The sequence below is a fragment of the Botryllus schlosseri genome, chromosome 16 (assembly GCF_051294905.1).
Source record: "Botryllus schlosseri isolate E-star chromosome 16, Bs_hap1, whole genome shotgun sequence".
Taxonomy (NCBI): Eukaryota; Metazoa; Chordata; class Ascidiacea; order Stolidobranchia; family Styelidae; genus Botryllus; species Botryllus schlosseri.
In genome coordinates, this window is record NC_137251.1 from 17,514,280 (window position 1) to 17,537,962 (window position 23,683).

Consider the following 23,683-nt stretch of genomic DNA (forward strand, 5'->3'; position numbering starts at 1 on the left):
ATGAAATTTACTGTGCGGCGCATATGACCCAAGTTGTTGAAAGCGCCAATTGTGTCAATAAGAACAAACGAAGCACGCCAAATCATAATTTGGGGCCACGACCATAAAAGGGTTGGGAAACCCTGGCGTAGCTATTGTACATGTACATGAATAGAATGACTATTATTCACAGCACGTCCGTCGTACATGTTCGTTGATTTGTGTAACTCCATACAAGGAGTCCGGAACCAAAGGCCCGCAAGGTACCACAGACAGCTCCTTTGATGATATGGCTCTCTGATAAATTCTTAATTTTGCACTTGCGTCTAATGTATCAATATTTCTGTAACTTTCTTGTAAGTTTTCATAACGGCCGACATCATCATTATGCTCGTGGTAGACTGAGACAAGTCTTTGTGAGATCAAGACATTGCCATATCCAGATCGGTTTTGGGGGTGCGGAGCCCCTTTCAAAACTTCAAAACTTTGGCTATGTGACACATACCCTGCTGATGAGACGGAGACGGAAAAATCGAGTCCGTCCAGTTCTATATGAAGTTTGTATAATTGCAAAAAAACAAAGTTGCTGTCACGCCGGTAACGGTAACCAATATCATAATTCGATGCACTCAATATTGCACGTCTTCAAATCTTGGATTGCATAATGCGTTGATTGCTCAGCTCATAGAGAAAAGCACACACTACGTAGCCTATTATGACAATGCAGTTTTCAAAGTTATGTTATTGTTTTCCTGATCATTGGCGAGAAAAATGAACTTAGAAATGACATTCTCAATTATAAACATCGTGTCATCCACAATCCACATTCCCGATTGTTACAGCTTGCTTGCACCACCGTTAAAATGTAGCCTTACAGTGCAACGTTGAGTTAACGCCGACGAATTCAGGGTTACCATATGTCCCCCTTTAGGAGAATTTGTCGTCCTTTATCAAGAATTCAAAATGTCCTTTGAGGACGCCCCAATGACCTTCTATTTCGCATTTTGTCCTCCTAGCTTTGAGAGCCAGGCGATCGTACAGAGACAATTAAAAATGGCATAATACACGTCATGTGTCGCAAGCTCAAAATGTCGGGCAAATTGCTTGATTAATGCGGGCGTTTATACCATTGCATCAGTTTGTGCATATAAAATACGGCGCGGCTACGAATCCCTTGTAGTGAACTTCGATTTCGTGCGACCATGATTCACGAATCGCCAATTGTTGAGTGGCATCGTTGCATGTAGCTCTTTATGAATTACAATTGAAAGAGGTTCCTGACCTCTGCTCTAAAGTTTGAACTAGACTAGACTATATTGGCTATAATTATTCCCAATTTCAGCATTACGACACCCTCATTATTTATTCCCGATGATGACCTAATCCCTATTCACGAGGTAATTCGTACACAGCTCGTATTCCGAGTAAAACTTGGTCGCTCGGATTGCGCTAACAATTGCTTCCGGAAGCCGTGTAATAACTTACTGCTCACAGCCTATGGAATACGCATTAGCAGTGAAAGATATGACAAGAATCGTGCTACAATACATATCTATTCGTGGCTCGTCACGGGCCATTCGCTCTTATTAGACTAATTAGACGACTGGACGGGCGTACTGTGCAGTGTGCAGTTGTCCAAGTCTGGTTGAACGCTCAAAGCACGGTGCTATCCTGGGATTAACGAATTCGCGGAGATGCTGTCAGAGCACAGTCTTTGACACACCATTTATCAGTTTTACGTATATCAACACGAAGGAAATGCAGTTTCCGTGAGAACCTAGCACCATACAGGCTACATTAGAACTGCAGAGCGGTCGTCAAGTCGATGTTGATCCATTGGTAAATTGCAAATGTAGTTCCTGTAGATCGGCATGCCTTTGTGGTTGTTTGTGGTAGGCCTATTCATGGTGGATTTTCGACTTCAACGGTCATTTACACCAGGCCGATATTCTATATAATTATTCCGCATCTGCCGACTTATTGCACGGGCCACTTCTAGGCTTGCGCGGATCAGGCATTTCTGGTAGATTGTGCGGTAACGACGCTAGGGAGATCACCACAGGAGACATACATTTTAGGCAGCAGGTCAGCGGTGAGAACCATTTATAGTCAGCACGCATGCAGTTGATGCAAGATATTTGTAAGTTGGCGTGGAACTATACTGACACGCATTAGATGCCAGAATGGGAAACGATACTTTGATCATCGTGAAATTCGATCCCTGTTCGGTAAAAGTCAGTTGAAAAGTGGTACAGGGCTAAGAAATCGAGTACTACAGTTCGAGTCGACTATTATCACCCATTGTGACGTCATACAAGTAAAAATAGTGTGGAATGTGGAAATGCGTAAATAGTTTATGTGACCACAACGAAAAGAATGTCAGCTCTACATCACGCGTAAAGCTAATTTGGTATATTTCGCCCATGCCTATTTTCTGCACTTTATGACAATGGCTCTTGGTTGATCACGGATTCTCAGAAATGTTATTTCCAGAGATGGTCAAAGTAGTCAAGAAAGCTACTCAAGTAAAAGTAAAAGTAATGTAGCTAAAATCTACTCAAGTACGAGTAGAAGTAGTCCTAAAAGCATCCTAAAACTACTTGAAGTAGAAGTAGCGACGTTAAAATTTACTCAAGTAAGCTATAAGTAAGTATTTGCGAGAAGCAGTACAAACGCTCTCACGGGTTGTCAAAATCCGGAAACTGAGCCCTTCGGACGGTACAGAGAGCTGGGTTCGTGCTGCTCAATACAAAGCTTCCACACATAAGAGTTAGAACGCATCGTGGGATGCAAATGATAGAAGTCTTAACTTTTGTTTACTCCAGAGCTCCATTTCAGATAATGCCATGAAATTGTGCCCTCTGCCGTATTACAAGGCCTGTAGTTGAGGCAAAAAGTAATACGGAGTTGTATGAAAAACGGCATTACCGATTTGCGTGACGATTATTACGTAAAACAATAATATGGTAGCTTGTAAAATATCATTAACGTTTAATTTTACTTCGTAATCATAAAATTCTTCTCGTGCATGTCTCCGCAAGAAAGAACTCGGATGAATTAGAAGACATCTCTGTAACGATGCCGTGCATAAAGAGAAATACCACTATAATATTTAAAAAGGGGAATACATTTCATGTACTTTGTTCATACAGTTTCAACGGTCTAACGCTTAAAAGTCAAGTACCACTTTTTCCCTGTTTGAACACCCGCTGTGCGGCTAGAATGCTAGATTACGATTAGATAGCTCCCAATATTTTTTTCTGAGCCATATTGATTGTGATGAAATACGTCACATGGGTGACAATACCACATAAAAGGAGCCTGCTATCAAAATGACACTGACTAACACTTTCGTGAAAACATACTTGTCACTAGGGTTGCATTTAAAACAAACGGTGTTTTAAAACACTTTGTTTAAAACATGTTTTAAACAATGTTTTGAACAAAGGTCTGTTTGAAATAAACAATTTTTTTGAAGTTGTAAAATTATGCCATAATTATGTAAATACTTTTCAACAAAACATGTTGTATGAGCCTACGGACAATTACCACCCGATATAGCTGACGTATATTGATATGGGGTGATTAGAACTGTCAAAATAGTCGGTTCAACAGCAATAGTACAAATATTTCGTCAAATGAGCTATATTGACCCTATATTTTCCATTGTCAATGTCAATCACTATTACGTCACAATTGAATATTCGTGACGTCATGACTTTGAAAAAAAAATATTACATGTTTTAAACAAGGGCCTTGTTTTAAACATGTTTGTTCTAAATTGATTTTTGTTTTGAATGCAACCCAATTTGTCACCCGATTTCTATTTCGCGCGAAGCACGACGAAAATTCTGAACTTTCCGTATTATTGTTGGTACTCCGCGAAAAAAAGTCCTTAGATTTCTCCGTCTTATTCTCTCTCTCTCTCTCTCTCTCGCTCTCTCTCTCGCTCTCTCTCTCTCCCTATAATACGCTGTGCAAAGGCGTGAACATTCCTGATGCCAACACATTTTGTATATTTATATATATCCTATTACCGGGTTACTCGACATTTCATCGTACTACGTAATGAATTCGACAGTTGCACGTGAGATTTTACAACCACAAAACTGACCCTGGCCTTAACCTTGCCTTAGCCATACTTAACACATATTCTCGAGAATGTCATGTGCCCAAGTGTCGAGCGCTAATGTTTAGAATGCTATTGCGTGGTACGTTCAATTGTTTGTCCGTCCACGGACCCTGATATCCACAAAAATTCTTGACCGATTTATGGTTTCGTTGCTTGGTAAATAATTCATTTTCGCAGTTCCCATAATTTCCTATCTCAGGTTCTCAACCTAGATTCGTAGAGGTCAAGACACGCAACTGACTCACACTGATTTGCTCTAAATATTCATTATAATGTATTCGTTTTCTGTGAAAATCATGCATGGTAGTGGTTATGTTCTAAGAACACTGATGTTGATGCACAGCTCACTTCATGCATCAGTATTATAGTAAAGTATTAGATGAGTAACGTGATTTTGTTTTCGCGACTGGGCGAGAAATTGAACTTCGTCGAAGGCTGTGGATTAGCGTTACGGTTCGCCAGGTTAGTAAAGGTTAGCAACCACTAGTTTAGATGTTGTATGTGATTTGATTGTAACAAAGAAATCAATGACACAAACATAAAATTCACTGCAAATTATCCTATCGGTCAAATCACTAACATGCTATGAAAGAACCATGTATACTTGAAGAGACACTCGGAGATACTGAACTTCCGTTTACAATTAAATATAATATGTTCATATTGAAATAAACCCCCTGATATATGTATTATATCTTGTACAATATTGTATATGAAACGGTTGTTGATGTATACTAATTTCTTTTCAATTCCCTACTAGTTGCTGACGATTACGCATGACGAGTGCCAGGCGAAAATATTCGGGTCTATTTCAATATGAATGTGTGTTATTCGATTGAACCATGTGTTGAGTGTCACCATGGATCATTTCAGGGAACCGATGACATGATAAACAGCATATAGTTTAGGTTATCATGAACATAAATTGTCTAGGCATGGCAACTACAGTGTTGTGGTTGGGAGCAGATGGAGCTCAGATCGACGAAAGTCAAACAGACGCTAACATCGTATCAGGTTTGCAATCGGATTTATCCGAAGTGTATCTGCTTGATCAGTACATCGAAAACGCAACGCTTCAAGACGGCGACAAGTCATCGGCTCTGTCGTCGCTGAATACAGCTCTGATCGTTGTTTACAGCATTGTGACAATCGTGGGGCTCATTGCAAACATGGTTGTATTTTTCGTTATATGTGCTGGAAGAGAAAGGGGTGAGGCTGCACTCTACGCTACGGACTATATGTACGGTTGTATTTAAAACAAATGATGTTTTGAAACATTTTGTTTAAAACAGGTGTATTTATAAAATGCCGTTTTATGAAAAAAATTGTTTGTCTTTTCAAAAGTTGCATAATTACGCCATAATTGTGTAAATACTTTCGAAAAAACATGTAGTATGAGCCTATACGGACGATTTGCACCTGATAAAATCGACGTATACGATATGGAGTGGTTGGAACCCTCGAAATCGTCGTCGGTTCAACAGTTATATCACGTAGATATATCATTGGTACGGAATGGGTGTTCTGATGATGATGAACGTCGACAATTTGGTATCAGAACATATAGTTTACCTGATTTTGCCTCCAGTCTACGCTAGGGTGAAAATCAGCGGAATATACTTTATTTTCGTTTACGGTGCAGGCCTACGATGCTGTATTGACGGATCGAATTCATGTCATTTTGCCAAAGATGTTTATCAGACACGTTTCATCGATGGACGATCTATTCTAGATACTACTCCATGGACCTGGAGCCATTACATGTGTGACCTACTTTCTAGAATACCTGTACCAGATGTTGCATATTACAAAAACTGCACTCTTAGCGAAAAGGATGTATTTCCCACCATGTACCACTGGGGCTCTTCAAAAATGACTTTTTTCTCAAATCGTACTGGCTACTTGATAAAATTGTTAGGTTACCTAATTTAAGCCTACACACAAAATTTGGTTCAATTCAAGCCAGTAACCGCTTTGCTACAGGAGAAGAAAGTCTCTATTTATTATATAAAAATGAATAATAAAAAATTTGAAAATTTTCTGTTCACCCCATGAAAGTGTTGGGCTATCTATAGAAACGATGCTCACCAAATTTGGTTCAATTCCAACCAGTGGAAGCGGAGTTATTGCCATCGAAAAATTTGGATTTGAATAAAATAGTATTTACAGTGACCGATTCTTTGTTTATTTATTATAGTTGTGCTCACCGTAAATACTATTTTATTCAAGTCCAAATTTTTCGACGGCAATAACTTCGCTTCCACTGGTTGGAATTGAACCAAGTTTGGTGAGCATCGTTTCTATAGACAGCCTAACACTTTCATGGGGTGAACAGAAAATTTTCAAATTTTTTATTATTTATTTTTATATAAGAAATAGAGACTTTCTTCTCCTGTAGCAAAGCGGTTACTGGCTGGAATTGAACCAAATTTTGTGTGTAGGCTTAAATTAGGTAACCAAACAATTTCATCAAGTAGCCAGTACGATTTGAGAAAGAAAGTCATTTCTGAAGAGCCCTAATCTACCACGTACCCCTGATAGGCCGGTGTGAATATAAACTAATCGAACCTTTAACATACCTTAGACTTATAACGAGGTATAAATCGAGTACAACATTTTAATCCAAATCATGCATGTTCGTAGGAACGTATAGGGAGATATGCACGATTATACGTGGCCTACATAGGCACGTTGGATTTGTGACCCTTTTCGGCCCTTCGAGTGTGAATGTGAACACAGACTAATATACAATTTAGGCTCAACCCAGGATCTTCTCTGCATGGGTTCGGCTATAGAACGGCATGGCGTTTTATGAAGACCTGTGACGCATGTCTATATATTCCTACTGATATTCGTAATTCAATTCTATCCAGGGAGACCGGTCACCGTGATATACATACTGCATTTGGCGATTGCCGACACGATTTTCTTGCTCACATTACCGATATTCACAATGCAAACGCGCCACAATTACTGGGATTACAGTGAAGGTGGGCTAGTTCCGTATTTTTTCATTCGAATGTTGACTATTGGGATTGACAAAAAAGACAAACAGACGATACGAAGCATGCAGATTCATCTTTTCCAGATTGATTTTTAATAGCGACGGGTATTGTATTGTAGTGATAGGCACAACACAGTGGGGCTTATCGCCTTTCTAGGCCTTGTGCCCCACGACATGAATTTCATAAAGTTCATTGGTCTTTGCTTTTATTGTCTTGTTGGGAACGTCTTTATCATTCTCTCTCGCAGCCATCTTCATTGTCTCTCACTCCCATGCGTCCCCATCGTGGTCTCTGCTGCCGACTTATAGCACGGCTCACTTTCAGTCTGGGCTTTTCAATGCACTACCGTAGTAGTGAGGTCGGCGATGAAGAGCCCAGAGAGACGGGTAAATTCAGTGTATCCTAATCCAATTTTGCAATGTATTGGCTGCCGTAAGCGGCTTCCACTGGAATGAAGATTGATGGTTATTGTTCGTCGAAAAACAACTTTAGCCTCTGGCAAAGACTGGACCTTACTTATTGAATTCTGAAGTTGGCAGAGATTTGAGACATCACGTTTTTATAATCACAAAATGACGCCAGTATAGCGTTCTTCAAGAACAAAAATGCTATATTCTACCATTTGTTTCGTTTGCATTGCAGGCTGGTGTACCTTCTTTCATACAGTGAAGTACACCAATTATAATGCCGGAATCTTTTTTTTAACTGCGATGAGCATCGACAGATACATTGCAGTGGCTCACAGCTCCAGCTCAACACAGGTAAAATTAGGCCTTCAACAGAACGCATAACAAGGAATATCGGTCTTGTGTAAGTGACCATAGTAGTCGGAACGTCAATATATTCTATGCAGAGGTGGTCAAAGTAGTCATTGCTACTCAAATTCTTCCGGTATGTTTGGGTGATTTCGGGTATATTTGGACTATCCCGACAATCCTGATTGGAGGTCAAGAAATAACAACATGCAACAAAGTGAAAAATAAAAACCGCAAAATGCATCATCATTAATTTTGTGACCAAATTTCAAACACCCCCTACATTAGCTCTACCGGTTAATCCAGTGGTTCCCAACCTGTGGTACGCGTACCACTAGTGGTACGCGAAGGTCTTCCAGGTGGTACGCGAGCAGATTCTGTTTGTTTTTTTCGATCAAAGGGAGTTATTAGCTCAGATGAGGTTGATTTTGAGTTTTTTGAAGCCGTCGTCTCTCGCTATTCCCCATAGCTGCTAATTTTCCTTTATACGTGGGAATGCGAGGAAGGATTTTCATCCCCGATGATTATCAAGTCGAAGAAACGAAACCGACTTGTTGCGCCCATACATGACTTTCGATGCGCTGTAAGCAAACGTATGCCACGCATCGACAAGCTAGTGGAAAATATACAAATGAAACCATCGCATTACATAAATTGACTTTTGTTATGTGTTGTTATTTCATTACGCTGTTCTCCTTGTGACTGGTGGTGAAAAAAACAATTCCATACATCCCATCAACCCTTGCTGATAATGCTTAGTTCAGGGGTGTCAAACTCAAATTGCATTGCGGGCCGGATCGAAGTCATGAAATCGCTCGCGGGCCAGACCAGTCAACGGAATCGTAAATGTTGCCTCGTGCCATTGCTTCTCGCTGGAATACTTTATTATAAAGCATATATAGATAATACACGGATCATAGGGGTTTCATTCTAGCGAGTCGCAACACCATTATTTGCGAGCAATGCAAAAATATGATGTTTTTCCGGTTGAATACAGTTAAGAACTGCTAAAACAATGGCATTACCGGCGATACAAGTAGACATATTTAAGTGTTCCCTTTGCTTCAGTCCAGGGGTGGCCAACCTGCGGCCATAAGAGGGAATTTGTGTGGGCGTAAGCACACAATTCAATTAGTATGTGTTAGTGGCCGCCGACATGAAATTTGAATTTAGGAATTGACTCCCGATTTCTTGAAAGATTTTCAATAATTTTGAAATTTTATTCGCTTTGCGCGTGATTCAACGCGATTACATTTTTCAATTTTACTATAGTAGCACCCTTTGCAATCACAGCCCCACAATACAGATGCGAACATCAGTGGGAAATGATGCGCCTCACATGGAAATATCAGCGCGGAATCGTGTGCTCCTCACTATGCTAACAATCCTGATGGGAGGTCAAGAAATACCAGCATGCTACAAAGTGACTAATACCAATTGGCCCACCCGAAGATGCATCATAATATATAACTTGCTTTACATTAACTCTATACGAGTGAATCTGATCACACGTGATGAGAAAGGATAAATGTTTGAGGGTGATATGTAAAACTACTAATATCAATGACGAAATTCATTGGTGAATCTGAATTTTTTTCGCGCGTTGCGCGACTATGATGACTTCCTTCCTTAACATTACCAGTGACTGCTCGCGATTTTGTGCGCATAGTAAGCCTATCATTAAATAGATTAGTCCGGAGTTCACCGGAAATGGACATAGACATTTTAACCTGGGTATTTGGCGTCCATCGGCTCGTTCATTTCGACTATGCCCTGGAATGCGGCCGTAGGCTACACGAGTAGTCGAAATGCGACCGTGAATGGCCAAAAGGTTGGCCACCCTTGCTTTAGTCATAATCTGGCGTTAACTCTGCGTATGCGTTGTGATGAATACAAGATATTTAACTGTCAACTCGGACGTTGTATTTTGGTTTATTACTGTGGATGTGATTGATGATAAAATCTTTTTTCAATGTACACAGAATTGCTATGCGGGCTGGATAAAATCGTCTGGCGGGCCGGATCCGGCCCACGGGCCGTGTTTGACATCCCTGGCTCAGTTCAATAGAATTTGTTAATACACCTCGCATAGGTCAAATACGTGAGATGTCGTCATAAATGGTGGAAACGCGCGTAACTTATATAGGTGGTACGCGAGCATGGCATAAAACCTCGAAATGGTACGCGGGTGGAAAAAGGTTGGGAACCACTGGGTTAATCTAATCGCGTGGGCGGAGAATGGACAGCAATATGTGAAACCACCAGAAGTTGAAATAACCGAAATAACTTTTCCTAACATTAAGACTCGCGACTTGGGTGCATATTTAGAAAGCCTGAGGGGATGTTTTACTGCTTGCCATATTTTGGAAATCTGAATAGTAGACACTTTTTCAGAATTTTCAGACTTGCAAAACCGGAGGAGAATTCTCAAAAAACGGTAAATTTTTCCCACTTTGCGGTCGGTTGACTAAAAAAAGGGTCAACTTTCCGCCCAGCTCCCGAAATACCCGCCGGAGCTTCACTCCGGTGCTGATTTACGGCATATCAGTCCAATTTGGCAGTAAATATGACCTAAATTCTCAAAAAAGAGGGCAAAATCTAAAAAAGAGGACAAAAAAGCGTCCTACGAGGACACTTTTAAAAAAGTCTAAAAGAGGACAAATCCTCTTAAAAGAGGGCGTATGGTAACCCTACTATATATAAAATCAAAAAGCGGCCGTACATAGCAACAAGGTTGAACACCCCTGGATTATACTTACTATACTACTTATACGCCAAAAGGGTGTACCACGACGAAAAAGGTTTAAGAACACTGCTGTATTGTACTAGGGTTGCATTTAAAACAAAAATCCATTTAAAACAAACATGTTTAAAACAAGGCCCTTGTTTAAATCACGTTTTTTAAAGATTTTTTTCAAACCATGGCGCTACGAATATTCTAATGTGGCGTCATTGTCGATTGGCATTGACAATTGGAAATATACAGTCAATATAGCTCCATGTTATATAAGGACCAAAAATATTCTTAACCAGGACTATACATCGCCATGCAACATTTTTACGGTGGGCGGTCATCAATGTCAGAACATTCATTCCGCACCTATGGTCTATATCTACGTAGCCTACTATAGCTATTGCGCCGACTGTTTCTAGGGTTCCAACCATTCCATATCGTATACGTCGGCTATATCGAGTGTAAATCGTCTGTAGAATCATACTATATGTGTTTTGGAAAGTATTTACAAAATTATGGCATATATACAATTTTTAAAACAGGCCTTTGTTTAAAACACTCTTAAAAACATGTTTTAAACAATGTGTTTTAAACAACCATTTGTTTTAAATGCAACCCTCACTGTACAGTACTTTTCTGCACTGCAAGTGTGTAGGTATAGGCCTATAGGTGCTTGCATGTGTACTTTGTGTACGTCTTTTTCAATGTTTTTCAATACCGAGTAAACCCGATCAACACGCAAAGCAACCCAGTTTCCGGCTCATGTCAACGCGACACCCAGCTTTATTAACTCGCAACGACGCAGTTACTCATTACAGATTCGAACCAAAAAGAGAACTTACATCGTATGCGGTGTTACTTGGCTGGTGTCGATTTTAATGAGCGTCCCGGTCATGCTCTACGCCAGAATTGAGCAGCAAGGAAGTGATTTAAGAGCGTGCAAAATCATGTTCCCTGGATACAAGTATATTCGCGAAGACGTCGTTTCAATTGACATGTAAGCGATCATGTTCAAGTGTTCAATTTTAGGTTCCACTATGTGTATCACGCAATGTGGTTAAAGTAGGCCTACTATATGTACTCTTTTAGAGGGATTTGTCCTGTTTTCTCAAGAAAAATGAAAGGTTATCCGAGGATGCTCAAAAATGCCCATGCCCAAAATGTACTCTTTTTACGCATTTCGAGGTAGTTGCTTATACATTCAACAAAACTTTTAGGCGAAACGTGGTATTCATTTCCTAAAACAATACTGTAGTTATGTAGCATGCCAAATTGATGGATTAAAAATGGTTTTCGAACAAATTGCCCTACCAACCCCACCTTCTTGATTGTTACTGCAAACGCGTGATCAACTTTCTCAGTTGTAACATATTGGCCGCTTTACATGCGAGGATCTGTCGCAATTTTTCTTACCAAAGTTCTAACGTAACAAACGTATTAGTTTGAGAAACTTGACTGTTGTGCATAATGTCAATGACATTTCGTGTAAACAATTTCACGAACTCGTGAAAATAGTCATTCATTATCGGCAAAGTCATAATGAAACCGCGAAGTATTCACTGGCTGAATCTGAAAAATAGATTTGATTGTTGTATTTCTCTTTGTTTTGGTAACTTTTATAACTTTTATAACATACTTTCTTGCAGAAGTTTTGCTATCTACGACGATTACGATGAGAATGCCCCCGCATTTGATGACTACGAAATATTGTCAAACGCGTCATGTAAGTTTGAGTCAAATGAGCTTGTGGGTTGTAATGTTTTCGCCTACTGAATTATTGTATACAATGGGGTGTGTCGCTGACGAGAAAATAATTTCCAAACGTTAAGTTGATAATAAAATAAGTATCTGTGTCGTAGCTGGCAAATTTGGAAAATACTATTGGTGAGGAGGTACCTTTCGTCTTGCCGAGAAACAGCGTTTCAAACCAGGATTGCATGAATGAAACGGTGTATAGCTATGGCATCGGACTTATACACATGTCACCTGAGTATAAACCTGGGTATATAACGGTGGCGCTATTGCCATAATAAATATACGATTGTTGATATGCAATGTTCTTTCCAATTCTCTACTAGTCGCTGACGATTACTCCTGACGAGTGTCTACCGAAAATATTCGGATTTGTTTCAATATGAATATATTACTCAATTGTATATTGCAGCTATCTTCGGTAACATAGGAAATAACTCGCAGTCTTTATGCGACTACGAAGACGATCCTACAAGTTATAAAGTGTGGCTGTGGGTCAACTTTATTTTGACGTTCGTTCTCCCAATCGGAGTGATAGGTGAGCACGATGTAACGCTATAAATAAGCACAGTTTGTATTGTTTGCTTTTATTGAACAATTTTGGCGCTTATCGCCGATACGGTCATTTGTCCCGATCACGAATATTGTAATGTTCGTATGTCTTTGCTTTCGGTAACCTTTGCGGACGACTTGCAGTCACAGATTCATTCACATCTTCCACTCTCTCTCCCACGCGTCCTCGTCAGAGTCAGTTGCAGCCGATTCTTTAAGCTCGACTTAACTTGATTCCTCTGGGCTTTTCGTACGACACCGCATATGCAGTGAGGTCAGCGATGAGGAGCCCAGATAGACCACCGACACATAGAACCCAATAAGCAGAGTGGGACAGTTAGAATATTAGCTTTTACGAATTAGATTAAAATTACTAAACTCGTAAATACTTGGAAATTGAATTAAATTCCTAATTAGAAGTTCAATTCATATCAAATCAAAGTTCGTTTTGCAAGGGCGAGATAGCGTAGGTAGTGGTATAATCCACAACTACGACACCAATGGGTTTTGGGTTTGAGTCCGACCGAGGACAACTCCAGAATTCCTACCTAAGTATTGAAGGTATATCTAGGCTCCTCCTCGCCATCTCATCCGCGTAAGCGGTGTATTACAAAAAGCCTAGAAGTGGGCCGTGCTACAAGTCGGCAGATGCGGAATCAATAAAAAGAAATATTGGCCTAGTGCAAATGACCACAGTAGTCGACAAACACCATGAATACCACAAACAACATTCGAGCCCTGATCGGCCATGTTTCTAAGCGTTGGAGGTTTATCTGAGCTCCTCATCGCTAACCTCGCTGCCATAGCAGTGTTTCAAAAATCCCAGATTGATGTAGACCTGAGTCGCGAAAGTCGGCAAGCAAAGATAATGTTGGAAGCACGCGGGTGCGGAAGTAGTCCGGAAGATTACGAAGGCAAAGATCCTGAACTTTACCAAGCCATTGTCGTGGAGCACATGACCTTAATAGGCGATAAGCACCACTGTTATACATGAAATAAACAAACTAACCAACCAGTAACAACAACAACCACGTTCATTTTCATACGTATGAGATCGCAGATTTCTGTACACCAAGCTTGGCTCGTTTCGCACTAAACTATTCTCCTGTATAGCATTTCTAAGAAAACAGATATTAGATTAGAATCAAAATCAGAGCATAGAAACATTTCACAAATGATATTACCGGCATTTTGCTGTAATTAGTTCATTCTTCATCTAAAATTATCAAGTTCTTCAAGTCTGATGCAAAGCTGAGTAATTAGTATCATTATCACACACTGTTTTGCAGTGTTCATGTACGCCATGATATTGCTGCATGTACGCAAAGTTGAGCGGAACATCGGACACAGTACCGGCAGCGCACGGATGCGAAAGAGAGTCACAAAAATGGTCGGTGTGCTTGTCGCGGGATTTGTATTCTGTTGGATGCCATATCATGTGCTTACATTAGCAAAAATTCCGGGTGAGTCACACGTCTATCTAGTAGGGCTTGTCGCGTAGGCTATTTATTCTAATGATTCGCGAGCCGAGCATAGTGACAGATGTTATTTTGGAGTACCGATATTATATATTCTGTTTGCATTAAGAGTTAATTTATCTACGAGAATTATAGGCTTGATGCTTCTTTCCACAGTGGAGGCTGTAAAGTTCGATTGGGTGGTATCGCAGTACATGAAACATGTACTTCAAAGCTACAGACGTTAGTGGAAATGACATATCTGTTATGTCGTAATCAGCCCACAGTAGGGTTGTTCAATTTTTTTTTAATCCGGATTCCGGGTATTCACTGATTAAATTGTTAGGTTGCCTAAATCAACGCTGCCTACCAAATTTGGCTCAATTCCTACCAGTAGAAGCCGACGCAGAACCAAATGAGATCTTTGAATTTATTATTATTTTGCAGTCAACCTCATGACATTGTTGCGTTGTCTACAAAAACGATGCAAAACAAATTTGATGCAATTCCAACCCTTAGAAACGAAGTTATTTGATTTTATTAATAATAATTGCTGGATTTATCACTGTCAATGCTATTTTTGCAAATCCATTACTTCCATCTGCAATAAATTCGCTTCTACCGGTTGGGAAGTAGCAAAAACTGTTATGCATCGTTCTTTTATGCAACTAACAATTTCATGGGGTTGAGAGTAAAATTTGAAAAAAAAATTTATTATAAGTTCAAAATTTTTAATTGGCTCTATGTCGGCTTCTACTGGTCGGTATTGAGCCAAATTTGGTGAGTAGCGTTGTTTTAGGCAACCTAACATTTTAATCAGTGAATCCACGGAATCCGGAAAAACATTATTTTTGGATAACCCTAACCCACAGCATTACCACAAAGTGTAATAAAATAGATATGATTGACAAATATCAAATCATCTTTGACATGACGTTGAACTGGCATTATATTCTCCGTGGGGCATACAGAGGTGGTCATTAACGAAGTACTTCTACTTTTTAGAAGTACTCAAGTAGTTTTCCTCTACTTCTGGTACTTACTCAAGTAGATCCGATTTTCACTACTTATACTTCTACTTCGTAATATTTTGTGATCTACTTACTTACTTTTCGCTATTTTCAGTTTGTCAAGTAGAAGTAGTTTAATCCCAAATACGAAAGATAGCCTGAGGAATTTCGGGGCTGTTTTCACGGAGTACCAACATTTAATATTCATAAAAGTCAAGTGAACCCAGAAATTTGTTGCGCTTCGCGCACAGTAGTTATTGAGTGACATATATGTTTTCACGAAAGTGTCAGTAAATATAACTTAGGTACCGGATTGCTTATGGTTCCGCTCACACGGCATTGTCGCCCATATCAAATATTTCATCACAGTAAATATGGCCCACCATAACGTTTGAAACTACCGTTTCGCAATCTAGAAATTACCTATCCTATCGTTATCTAGCAGCCCATGACGTGTCCTGCTTATCTGGAAAATCCGACTTTTTGGAACGTTACACGAGATTTAGCAGATCATCTTTGAAGCTTTATGGACAAAAGACATGAAATATATTTTCCGCTTTTTAGAAGTGGTATTTGTATTTCACTTTCAATTCCGAGTATGATTCTCAGAGTATCATACTTTCTAGTTCTAATTACTTTCAATGGTATGCAGAACATACATGTAGAAGCATAAAAGCAAGTGTAGTAATGCCTCTATTTTCCGAAAATAAAGCTACACTAAATATTAATTTTACGATCCACTATATTTGTTCTTAACGTATACTAATCGCGCAAAGTGTTGAAATCGTATCCGATACCACTTCTCCGTATTGCTCTTCGCCTAAACTTGGGGCCTTATAATAAGGGGTAGGGCACCATGCCATGATATTCTCTAAAACGGGGACTTATAGTAAACAAAGGGTTAGTATCGCATTTTCATATCAATACTATAATTTGCATCCCACGGTGCGAAAGAATGCTTATTCTGTCGAAAATTGATACCTCCTGGGATGCATCAATACGAATCCATCTCTCTGCACCTTCCGCATAGCTCAGTGTTTCCCAACCCCGAGTCCGCGGACTCATTTGAGTCCGCGGAAGGTCCTTGGTGAGTCCGCGAACACAGGAATTTTCAGTAACTCAATCGGCTCGGCACACTTTTTCTTCCACTTCCGATATGATTTCGGAACATGTAATTGACAGACCTACGGGGCTCGTTCACTTTCGGACCAAAGTCATTGCAGCCTTACGGAAAAAATAGCTTTTTGGTCCGAAAGTGAATGAGCCCCGTCCTGGTCCGCTTTCGTCCAATTCCGATTTGAGAATTAGGCTGAGTGATTTGCAAAATACCCATTTTGAAATGTTAGTAACCTTAATAGCTGTCATAGAAAATGCATAGATACCTCAAATATGTGACTGGCGGCACTCAACTTCAATAGTGCTTTCAGAACTACATTCATTGCAGTAGAATTTATTACCTCGGTGACTTTTCGGGTTTCCCTTATCAAGAATTAACGGCACCATAAAAAGGATAAAGAGTTTGTATACAATCTTTCAATATTCCATTAATATATTCCGCTAATTGTCTGTGTAACGTCTTCTGAGTATCGTATAATTTGATTCTCTATTATCCCTTTATTATGACTACCGGAGTACCGGTACAGCTGACTTTGGCCAGCTACCGTTCCTTTTTATCATTCCATTGTTACGTCATATTTTGCCAATTTGGATTTTGTTTGAATCTCTTTCTATATGCTTCTTATTGTCCCGTTACCTCTTGTTGATAGGGGGCATACGAAATTCCTGCAAGTTAATAAATTATACTGCAGTGAATGTAGTTTTGGAAGCAATATTAGAGATACCTCAATAAGCGATGTTTGGCCACGTATATTTCAAACGCAAGAACAACGAAACAGCACCACTACAAATTGATCAGCATTCCAAGCATTATTGGTTCTCCTGAGATTTTCTGTGTCTTGGGCAAACCAGTTGGTTGCAAGTATCACAGGCAAAACGTGTATGCTTTGCACATCTGTCGCATCATCCTGGTTTGATACCAATCACGCCAGGTATAAAACCCCAATTATCGCCAACTGGAATTTTTCAAAATGCCCTAGATTTATGTTCGAGGTATAGCCTATTGCTAAAATTGTCATAAGCAATTTTATCACGGTCATAAACTCTACAATTTTGGCCGGATTCACTTGAATTTAGTACGACCGGACTCGGAATTTAATGCCGCGTGTTCACTATTAACAATTCACATACAGAATATGCCAGGTATAAACAGCTCTTTATACACTACACACGTATGCGGGACCGTAACTGCCGTACACCAAACCCCCATAATTGAGGGGGGGACCTCGAAGGGGGGCCAAAATTATTCGTGAATTAACATAAATTATAGAGTGTTTTTTGAAAATTTATGCAACTTTTTAGAAAAATTATCGGAAGGGGGGTCTGGGGGTGGAGCCCACCAGAAGTTAGGTTTAAGGCCTGTGTGGCCCAAGACCAACGTTTTGTTATTGAGGGGGGCTGACGAAGTGCTGTTACGGTCCTGCACGTAGGCACATTGCACAGGTTTCCAGCGCGATATACGCTGAGTGCTGGTAATTGATTATGGCGACTTGTTCACTTACAGACTATTTGGGAAATTACAAATCGTAGGGACATGTGCTAATCACAGAAACAATCTATAGTTGTCTAATATAAGTGGAACTCGAGATGTGGTCTGCATTACTGAATAGTTGCTTGAATTGCAAAGCCGACAGATGTGGGAAGACAGATTTAAGAAAGCTTCCTTGACTCAATTTTAGCTCATTTTTTGTTGATACCGTATTACACTCCCTTGGATAGAAAAAAAAATTTCAGTAATATATAGCTTGAGTCCGCGGGTATACTGGCGAGCTTGAGATGAGTCCGCGGGTAAAAAAGGTTGGGAACCACTGGAGCTCGATATGCAGCTTTTGACAGTCCATGCGAACGAATTAACACTGTTTTCAAAACTACTTACTTACTTGAGTAGATTTAAAGTCAGTCAATTCTACTTCTACTTCAAGTAGTTTTAGGTGGCTTATGGAAAAAGTACTTCTACTCGTACTTGAGTAGATTTTTTTTCGCTACTTCTACTTCTACTTGAGTAGCTTTCTTGACTACTTTGATCACCTCTGCAGTACATATTTCAACTTTCCACGCCATTCGTATTGTTGGTATTGTCATAATGAGTGATACTCGAATACACAACGCGAATTCGAAGCACAATATTCTATTCAGAATCGAATCACTCAGGTACTCGATTTTTCCCAGTCCTACTGTTTAGCTACAATTGAAAACGCAACTGTATACTTGCATCTCTTTTACAAAGGCATACCGCTGTCACATTTGACCTGTTACGGATTGGAGGAGTTTTTGATTGCGTTGGCGTTTTCGAATTCCGCGTTAAATCCAATGTTGTATACATTTGTCGGAAGTAAATTTAAAGAAAGATTTACGAACAGCGTTCGTAACACTGACCGTTTTGTCAGAGGAAATTCAAGCCGAAGGTCGTGGTCCTCGAGGAGAGCGTTTGGCAGCTACGACGTGAGTAGAGTATACCGTTTTAAGGTGATGTTGGAGGTATATGCGGCCAGAATTGGATAAATATAGATAAATTCTAGATTTCTAATTAGATATGGTTACCATGGTTACCTCATTTAGGAGGATTTCTCCTTCATTTTGTTGAAATGTTCTCCTTTGTGACAATTTGTCCTTCTTTTTAGCTTCAAATGCCCCAAAAGACCACGAAAGACGTTAAACTTCGGCCCAAAACGGGTTACGCGGGAGTAATGCGGGAGTCGGGCCAAAGTGATCACCTTTTTTTAGTCAACACAACAACATTTCCAATAAATATAACAGAATCAGCTGTTTTCAATTTCGGTAAACTATCTTTTAAGATTTGATAAACGCGTCCTCCTTTCCCGATTCCAAAATATTGTAACCCTAAATTAAACTTATTTGAGCCGGCATACTAATTCTAATCTGATTTGTGAAATATTTTTTTGCTGTAATTCTAATTCTAATATAATATGTGAAAAGTTTCTATGCTCTAATTCTAATTTTAATCTAATATCTGATTTTCTCGAAAAGGCTACGGCAGAACTTTATAGTGTGAAACGGGGCGAGCTTGCTGTACAGACCGTTGCCATTCCCACGCTTATGATAATTAACTCTGATTTGATATAAATTAAACTTGATTAAATTTCCAAGTAAGGTTACCATATTTCAAGATCCGAAAAAAAAGAGGACGCTATTTTCCAAGTTACAGAAAGAGATATAAAAAATGGGAAATTTATACAGATACTGCTGATCGACCAGTAGATTGACTAAAATTGGATTACCATGCGTCCTCTTTAAACAGGATTTGTAGAAGTGTCTTCGTAGGTCGCCCAACTGTCCTCCTTTTGACAATTTGTCCTCTTTTCTGAAAGTTTTGGTTAAATGTATGTTAAAATTCAATTGAGATATGGGAAATCAGTACTGACGAAACGGTCCGGCGGATCTTTCGGGAGCTGAGTCAATAAACCTTTTATTTTTATTTTTTAGTCAACCAACGTAACATCCAATTACAGTGCTGTGTATATCCAGAGTCGAGTGGGAAAGATGACCTTTTTTAGTCAACTAGTCAACCAAATACAAACTCGCAATAAATTTACCATTTTTTCCTGATCTTACTCCGGTATTGTAAGTCTGGAAATTTGTAAAAAGTGTCCTCTTTTCAGATTCCCAAAAATATGGTAACCCTGGACTAAAAAGAAGGTCAACTTACCGCGCTGGTACCTTAAATCCGGCTTTTCGCGGACAGTTTCCATTGGACTGACCTTTTTTAATCAACCTCCGCGTGAGTTCTAGAAACAGCCGGTTTTCACGAGTACCTTGGGGCGACTTGACCTTTTTTAGTCGTCTCTGCATACTCGCGCAACACTCAAAACAAAAAGAGAGGGCGGATTGCGAAAAAAAAGAGGACATTTGGGCGTCCTCGGAGGACATTTTTGTTTTATTGAAAAAGAGGACAAATCCTCATATGGCATCCCTAAATTAGAGCGAAACGTCGGTAATCTTAGTCTAATCTGATTTGTGAAATGTTTCTAAACTCTAATTTAAATTCTTACTAATTTCTGGTTTTCCTGAAAATATTACAGAAGAACTGTACGGTGCGAAACGAGCTAAGCTTGGTGTACAGACATTTGTCATTCTCGTGCTTGTGAGAATGAACTTGATGTTTGATTTTTGAATTTACTAGTTTTTGCAGATTCAGTAATTTTATAATTATAATCTAGTTTGGAAACATCTGCGTAGATGTAATCCCTCTTGTTGCATGTATCCAAGTAGCCGGCTATGATGCAATTGTATATAGACCGGTAATTTCGTAACAGACCTCCAGGAACACGACGGCGGTATTTTTCCGCAAAGAATTCGCAAGAGCAAGCGTTAGGAGTAACTTCACGGTGAATGATGTGGAGCATTGCAACGACAGGTATCCAATAAATGTATACTATGGACAAGGAATATTATCGGTGTGTCTGGCAGGTATTCGTGACGATAGCTGTATAGATGTTAAGATTCGTATGGTGCCCACAAGATAAAATCCATTGGCTGGTCGTAATTGCTGCGAATCCTGCGATGTCATCATACTGCGAAAACTCATTCTTGATTAAGAAATCTTCTCCAATCTTCAATCCCTCATATCCAAGTTGCGCTAATTGTATGTAAAATCCGCTATGAATTAAGCAGAACGATTCCTATAGTATCACAACACGTTGACATCACCCTGTTGAAAATAGGAAATTCGGGAAGACCAAAGCAATTGCTTGCTATGACTACAAGTCTATATCAAAAAATAGTTTTGATTCAAGACCGCAATCCCGCCACTATATTTGATAAATCAGATCGCATCCCATCGTTTAGTAATCTACAATACACAACACCAGATATAGTTGACGAGTCGTGTTGTAGGTCTGCTATATCGAATGCGCCAAACAAGCATCGCGTTCTATTTGTTGAATATGGAAGCTATTATTTTTCATCGAAATTATACAATTTAGCGTAACCGCGAGAGTATTCATTAACTTTAATTTTTGTTTAGATACCGCCCTGGAAGATATGCTACTACTCAAAATATGTGATGAAACAGCTGCATGATCGCAAAGGGTGCATCAATAAAGTATTATACGTCAAGGCGATATTGCAACGATCACATTCACATCGGCTACGTAGAGACGCCGACTGCTTCTGTTTGTTACGGTTCAAATTGTATTGTTGGACCGAAGATTAGAATGTTCGGTTAATACTTACGACTCGCTGACACTGTGAAATGCGTTTGTTGCTTGAATTCATCTAATTCGCCGAGATAATGTCTCAGCAGCGTGCTCATTGCCATGTTCAATCAAATGACACTGACAGCATGGCAGCTTCGGTGTATGTACGGCACTCTCGTGTTGCAAAAGATTTGGTTGGATTGCAGTATTATATCATAGTGTTCTATGATTATATCTAAGTGTTTAAATTGCAAATGGGTGTTACGAATATCTTATAAGTAAATTATTCTTGATATAGCCTAGCTAGACGCTGTATGCATGATTGCATGAACGCTCTGAATATAAACAACAGGCAATGTGCGAAGTACGAAAGGTGACAAGAATAATTTGGCTTCAAAATTCAACAGCAAGTATATTCTAGCTCAGCGGTTCTCAACCGAGGGTCCGCGGACCCCTGGGGGTCCACGAAGCATTTTCAGGGGGTCCGCGAAGCCGCAAAATAGTTGACAACCTAATTTGTATTCTCTTAAATTCGGAAAATCACGAGGCAGTTTCGCTTCATTACTGGTAAAACTCCACATCTCACATCAACAGAATGGCCGTCTGAAATAAAATATCCTACTGTGCTGACTCATTTTAATTGTTAAATTGCCAATAGCCTACTGATACAAACATATTTTGCTGTTTAGAGATGTTTTGTTGGGGATTGTGGGGAAAAAAAGTTGGATTAGTATGGTCAATCCCGGTGACTTTGAAATGTTTACAAAAATCCATTCTCTCCTGTGATATGCACAACCAATTATCCATAATAACTTCAAGATAAGCTGCTAGGTAGAAATGACCAGGCTGGACGTTATATGTTGATTAAAAAAAATTGGTTGTTAATTTTGGTGCCATATTTGTTGCGATCATACCCAAATGTATCGTCGGAAGCGATACGCGTTATCATTACATTCGCCACCACCTATATTTTTGGCGAGATAGCGCAGTGGTATAATCCGCGGCTGCAACACCAATGGGTGCGGGTTCGAGTCCGACCGAGGTCGACTTCAGAATTCTGATACCTAAGTGTTGGAGGTTTACCTAGTCTCCTCCTCGCCACCTCATCCGCGTAAGCGGTGTCTTACAAAAAGCCTAGAGGTGGGCCGTGCTATAAGTCGGCAGTTACGGAAAATAATGAACAATATCGGCCTGGTGTAAATGACCATAGTAGTCGATAAACACCATGAATACCACAAAACAAACAAAACCTATATTTGTCGAAAAGGATTTTCGGCACTCGTTCATATCTAATCAAATCGAAGGCCCGGATTTTCAAGACACGACCACGTATTTCAAGAAATGCAGTTGCATGATTCGCTTTGAAATAACAGAAGTGAACCCAATTTCTACATGAATAGTATGATCTAATTTTCAAGAAAGGACATTTTGTTGCTGTTTATCACTAAGCCTACAGTTATCACTTGCACAAGACATATGACGATTGCACGATGATTGAGCTAAATTTGACAAAAAATTTCGTGGGGGTCCGTGACGGTCCGAAAGGGGTCCGCGAAGACAAAAAGGTTGAGAACCACTGTAATCTAGCTAGAGGTTGACCGATATTGATTTTTGCAGACCGATCCCGATTATTGACACAGTCATATTTTTGCAGGCGGAGAACCGATAACATAAGCCAATAGGAGAACCATTTCCCGAAATATTATATTAACATTAGGCAGGATAGCAGTTGCATATGCCACAGAAAGATGAATAACAAACAATCAAACTGAAACTAGAAAGAATTGTTGCTGAATTGCCCACATCATTGAAAATATTCGCTAAACCCAAAATGCAAGACGTGATACAGAATGGCAGATCAGTCCTGTAGATGTAGATTATAATGAATGCAGAAAGCACCGTTTCTCTGCATGCTCACCAGTTAAACTTGTCCTCCTGAGAGCGTAAATCTGAATGCTTTCACTGAAAATACGTTCTCTCGGAACAGACAAGGATTGCGAGGTTAGACACAGTGGTTCCCAAAGTGGTCCATATC

At 39.7% G+C, this 23,683-nt stretch overlaps 1 protein-coding gene and 1 long non-coding RNA gene across 4 annotated transcripts in view; one reads left to right on the plus strand and one right to left on the minus strand.

The window, feature by feature from the left end:
• Positions 1–23,683, minus strand: part of LOC145459265 (uncharacterized) — a 167,819-nt gene that overhangs the window by 37,907 nt on the left and 106,229 nt on the right. The gene's annotated exons all lie outside the window — the stretch shown is intronic.
• LOC145458571 (somatostatin receptor type 2-like) lies at positions 1,361–22,020 on the plus strand. 3 transcript variants are annotated; one of them, XM_080336981.1, is made up of 10 exons: positions 1,361–5,125; positions 6,985–7,101; positions 7,759–7,877; positions 11,424–11,602; positions 12,252–12,328; positions 12,770–12,895; positions 14,199–14,372; positions 18,720–18,934; positions 20,767–20,867; positions 21,477–22,020. In XM_080336981.1, exons 1-10 carry the CDS (start codon positions 5,026–5,028, stop codon positions 21,514–21,516), a joined length of 1,248 nt encoding a protein of 415 aa, XP_080193107.1. In that variant the 5' UTR covers positions 1,361–5,025; the 3' UTR covers positions 21,517–22,020. The 3 variants fall into 3 exon arrangements, with proteins under 3 accessions (XP_080193107.1, XP_080193106.1, XP_080193105.1); XM_080336979.1 differs by having other exon boundaries at positions 1,394–5,320; XM_080336980.1 differs by lacking the exons at positions 20,767–20,867; positions 21,477–22,020 and adding an exon at positions 19,691–19,722 and having other exon boundaries at positions 1,382–5,320.

Coding starts and splice junctions, on each gene's coding strand:
- LOC145458571 (XM_080336979.1), top strand. CDS start 5,026: ATGAACATAAATTGTCTAGGCATGGCAACTACAGTGTTGTGGTTGGGA. Junction 14,373..18,719: donor TACATTAGCAAAAATTCCGG/GTGAGTCACACG, acceptor TCTTTTACAAAG/GCATACCGCTGTCACATTTG. Junction 20,868..21,476: donor GTGGAGCATTGCAACGACAG/GTATCCAATAAA, acceptor ATTTTTGTTTAG/ATACCGCCCTGGAAGATATG.